The sequence below is a fragment of the Sinocyclocheilus rhinocerous genome, unplaced genomic scaffold (genome assembly GCF_001515625.1).
Source record: "Sinocyclocheilus rhinocerous isolate Xijiao unplaced genomic scaffold, SAMN03320098_v1.1 scaffold3798, whole genome shotgun sequence".
Lineage (NCBI taxonomy): Eukaryota > Metazoa > Chordata > Actinopteri > Cypriniformes > Cyprinidae > Sinocyclocheilus > Sinocyclocheilus rhinocerous.
This window is the reverse complement of record NW_015647484.1, coordinates 31,089-35,792: the sequence shown is the minus strand read 5'-3', so window position 1 is coordinate 35,792 and position 4,704 is coordinate 31,089. Positions and strand designations below refer to the sequence as shown.

The following is a 4,704-nucleotide window of genomic DNA, read 5'->3' as shown; positions in this document are numbered from 1 at the left end:
ATTATAGCCCTTAACACCTGGAAAAGTCAGACTTGCATGATACGTCACCTTTAAGCAGAGGATTGCTTCATGACTGATTGATTGATTGGTTGGTTGACAGGTGAAGAATCTTCAGATATTCAATGGGAATCCTAAAGACCTGGCGCCGCCTGATGCTTTCATACACAAGCTCATCCATTTACCCAGGTACGATGGAAACGGGCTGTCAGTGTTTGTGGCAGTGATCCGGTCTGGTCCAGATCTAATTTGAGCTGGTTCTTCTGCGTTTCTGCAGGTATGAGGTCCGTCTCGAGGCTCTGCTGTTAAAGGAAGAGTTTTTCCCTTCATACACCGTCATGAAACATGACATGACCATCATCCTGAGCACCATTAAAGGTGAACAAGTGATCTCCGTTAGTGTCTGATTTCAGCAGTCCAGTGTTGTGTTCCCATAAAATCCATCACTATTTACAGTTTTCTGTGTATAAACACCTTCAGCTTCACATTCATCTGCTGAACTGTTGTTTACAGAGCTGTTGAGCTGTGAGGAGCTTCACAATGTCCTTCATTTAGTGCTGCAGGCTGGAAACATCATGAATGCTGTAAGTCTGGTACTCTTACACATTTACAAATACATGCATATGCATATATAAATACATGCATAGTCATATATATATAGCAGTGTTAAACTACTTTAAATTGAAACCAGTAAATCATTAACCAAATAACAAGCTACTAATAAAGACTACATCAAAGTCCACTTACTAAATGTTTTTAGTGAGTTGCATTGCATTTAAGATATACATTAAATCAGTTCATGCTTTTCCTGTGAACTGAACCCATGACCATGGCGTTGTAAGCATAATGATTTACTGTTCAAACTACAGAAATGCTACAAATATAAATGTGTAAAATATATTTTTTTATATATTTTTTTTGTATCATGTTAAAATTCGTGATGTAATTGTTATCATGTTGTGGGTCAGCTTGACCGGAGTTGGATTTAATTCACCACAAAAACACTCAAAAACAAAAAACGAATCAGTTAAAAACTGAAAATCTTACACATTACAAAAGTAAACATGAGCAGATGTGATTTTTAAAACTGTATTTAGAATAGGTTTTGTAAACCTTTTTTAAAAATGTGATTAATATAAACAATATTTAAAAAAATTTTTTTTTAATTTAACATTTAGATTTTTTTTTTAATTTAATTGTTTGCTTTTTTGTTTTTTGCATAAATGTAATGTAATTACCCTCAGAATGCAGCTGAGAAATTGACAACACATTTCATACACTGCTGATCAAAGCTTTGGGACTGATTTTTTACAGTTTAGATTTACAAAGCCAGAACCCACGCAGCAGTCAGTCAGTCAGTCAGTCAATTTTATTTATAGAGCACATTTAAAAACAACAGCTGTTGGCCAAAGTGCTGTACAAAATTTAAGCATATACCAAAATACAAAAGTAAACATAGAACACCACGACAGATAGTACACTACAGTTATGCCACTGCGCTTACTTATGACCATATGCAACAGTAAATAAATAAGTTTTAAGAAGAGACTTAAAATCAGCGTATGTTGGTGCAGTTCTTATATAGGGTGGCAACATGTTCCATAGCTGAGGAGCAGCCACTGAAAAGGCACGATCTCCTTTCGATTTCACGCGTGTCCTTGGAACAGTCAACTGAAGACTACTAGTTGATCGAAGTTCCCTGGAGGCATTACAGTGGAACAGAAGTAGATCGGAGATATATGACGGAGCCAGTCCATGCAAACCCTTATAAACAAACAACAGTGTTTTAAAATGGATACGATATTTAACTGGGAGCCAGTGGAGAGAGATCATCACTGGTGAAATATGTTCCCTCTTCCTTGTTCCAGTTAACAATCTAGCGGCAGCATTTTGAACAAGTTGAAGACGTGACAATAGAGACTGTGAAACACCCAAGTACAATACATTACAATAATCTAATCTGGATGAGATAAAAGCATGTATTACCGACTCCATGTCTCTTAATGTTAAGAATGACTTCATCTTTGCAATATTCTTTAGCTGATAAAAACAACTTCTAACCACAGCATTGATCTGTTTATCAAAAGTCAAAGCAGAGTCAAAAGTAATGCCTAAGTTTCTGACATGTGAATGAAGATTACCAGATAGAGGTCCCAGTTTACTGGCCACAACCTCTGTAGAAGCAGGGGAGCCAAAAATTAAGACCTCAGTCTTAGACTCATTTAACTGAAGGAAGTTGACAGACATCCACTGTTTAACATCTCTAAGACAATCAAACAGACACTGTAAACTGGAGACATCCTTTGTGTGCAAGGGAACATAACACTGAGTATCATCTGCGTAACAGTGGTATGAAACATTGTGCCTCTTAAATATAGCATACAAAGGAAGCATGTATAAAGAAAATAGAACAGGACCCAAAATTGAGCCCTGTGGAACCCCAGTACAGTTGAGACTCTACAAACTGGTAGATCACTTTTCACTGGTTTTATATGAACCATCCAGATGAACTGATCCTCTCTCTTTCTCTGTCTGTCTCTCTGTGTGTGTCTCTGTGTCTCTCTGTCTCTCTGTCTCTCTCTCTGTGTGTCAGGGTGGATCTGCTGGTAACGCCGTGGGCTTCAAACTCTCGTCTCTGCTGTCATTGGCTGATACTAAAGCCAACAAACCTGGAATCAACCTTCTGCACTTTGTTGCTCTGGTGAGTGTGTCAGTCTGAGCTGGTGGAATCAGTTATAACCTTTAATATTGTTTCTTGGTTTAACTTTCTTTCAGCTAAAAACAAGAAAAAATTATCAAGAGTAATCAGGCAGGCATCTTCAATTATTGGGTACCCACAGTCTCAACTTTTAGCTCTCTATAACTGTGCTGTAAAGAGGAAAGCAGCTTCTATTGTTACTGACCCCCTCTCATCTTTTGCATTGTTTCTCCCATCAGGTTGTCGGTTTAGAACTCCATTGGCTAGAAGGAAGGCTTATAGTAATTATTTTATTCCTACTGCAATTTCTATTCTAAATAAGGCCAAGTAGTTTAGACAGGATCTTGTATCTTAGGTTAATTGTTAATTGGGTTGATTACTGATTGTACTCCTCTCGTGTTAATTAGGTTTATTATCTGAACGTGCTCCTTCCGAACTTTGTTAATAAAACATCATTTATTTTAGAGGTGTTTTTGTGGATTAAGTGTGATTTGGTTGTTGTGTGTGTTTTTTGTATTGTGTATATATAAGCCTTTTACCTAAGACAAATTTCTATCACTGGTTAATAAATAATAAAGTTTTTTGAATCTTTGAATCTCTGTCAGTCTGAGCCGGTCTCTGTCAGACTTTGCTGGACTCTATCAGTCTGAGCCGGTCTCTGTCACTCTGTGCTGGTCTCTGTCATTCTGTGCTGGTCTCTATCAGTCTGAGCTGGTCTCTATCAGTCTGAGCTGGTCTTTATCAATCTGAGCTAGTTGGTCTCTGTCAGTCTGAGCCGGTCTCTATCAGTCTGAGCTGGTCTTTATCAATCTGAGCTAGTTGGTCTCTGTCAGTCTGAGCCGGTCTCTATCAGTCTGAGCTGGTCTTTATCAATCTGAGCTAGTTGGTCTCTGTCAGTCTGAGCCGGTCTCTATCAGTCTGAGCTGGTCTTTATCAATCTGAGCTAGTTGGTCTCTGTCAGTCTGAGCCGGTCTCTATCAGTCTGAGCTGGTCTTTATCAATCTGAGCTAGTTGGTCTCTGTCAGTCTGAGCCGGTCTCTATCAGTCTGAGCTGGTCTTTATCAATCTGAGCTAGTTGGTCTCTGTCAGTCTGAGCCGGTCTCTATCAGTCTGAGCTGGTCTTTATCAATCTGAGCTAGTTGGTCTCTGTCAGTCTGAGCCGGTCTCTATCAGTCTGAGCTGGTCTTTATCAATCTGAGCTAGTTGGTCTCTGTCAGTCTGAGCCGGTCTCTATCAGTCTGAGCTGGTCTTTATCAATCTGAGCTAGTTGGTCTCTGTCAGTCTGAGCCGGTCTCTATCAGTCTGAGCTGGTCTTTATCAATCTGAGCTAGTTGGTCTCTGTCAGTCTGAGCCGGTCTCTATCAGTCTGAGCTGGTCTTTATCAATCTGAGCTAGTTGGTCTCTGTCAGTCTGAGCCGGTCTCTATCAGTCTGAGCTGGTCTTTATCAATCTGAGCTAGTTGGTCTCTGTCAGTCTGAGCCGGTCTCTATCAGTCTGAGCTGGTCTTTATCAATCTGAGCTAGTTGGTCTCTGTCAGTCTGAGCCGGTCTCTATCAGTCTGAGCTGGTCTTTATCAATCTGAGCTAGTTGGTCTCTGTCAGTCTGAGCCGGTCTCTATCAGTCTGAGCTGGTCTTTATCAATCTGAGCTAGTTGGTCTCTGTCAGTCTGAGCCGGTCTCTATCAGTCTGAGCTGGTCTTTATCAATCTGAGCTAGTTGGTCTCTGTCAGTCTGAGCCGGTCTCTATCAGTCTGAGCTGGTCTTTATCAATCTGAGCTAGTTGGTCTCTGTCAGTCTGAGCCGGTCTCTATCAGTCTGAGCTGGTCTTTATCAATCTGAGCTAGTTGGTCTCTGTCAGTCTGAGCCGGTCTCTATCAGTCTGAGCTGGTCTTTATCAATCTGAGCTAGTTGGTCTCTGTCAGTCTGAGCCGGTCTCTATCAGTCTGTGCCGGTCTCTATCAGTCTGTGCTGGGCTCTATCAGTCTGAGCTGGTCTTTATCAGTCTGAGCT

General features: G+C 40.5%; 1 protein-coding gene across 1 annotated transcript in view; it reads left to right on the top strand.

The window, feature by feature from the left end:
• The window catches only part of LOC107709217 (FH2 domain-containing protein 1), an 18,230-nt gene that overhangs the window by 9,784 nt on the left and 3,742 nt on the right, over positions 1–4,704 (top strand). The window contains exon 9 of the mRNA XM_016513653.1: positions 2,591–2,698. Coding sequence (XP_016369139.1) covers positions 2,591–2,698 — 108 coding nt within the window. The remainder of the gene's footprint in view (positions 1–2,590; positions 2,699–4,704) is intronic.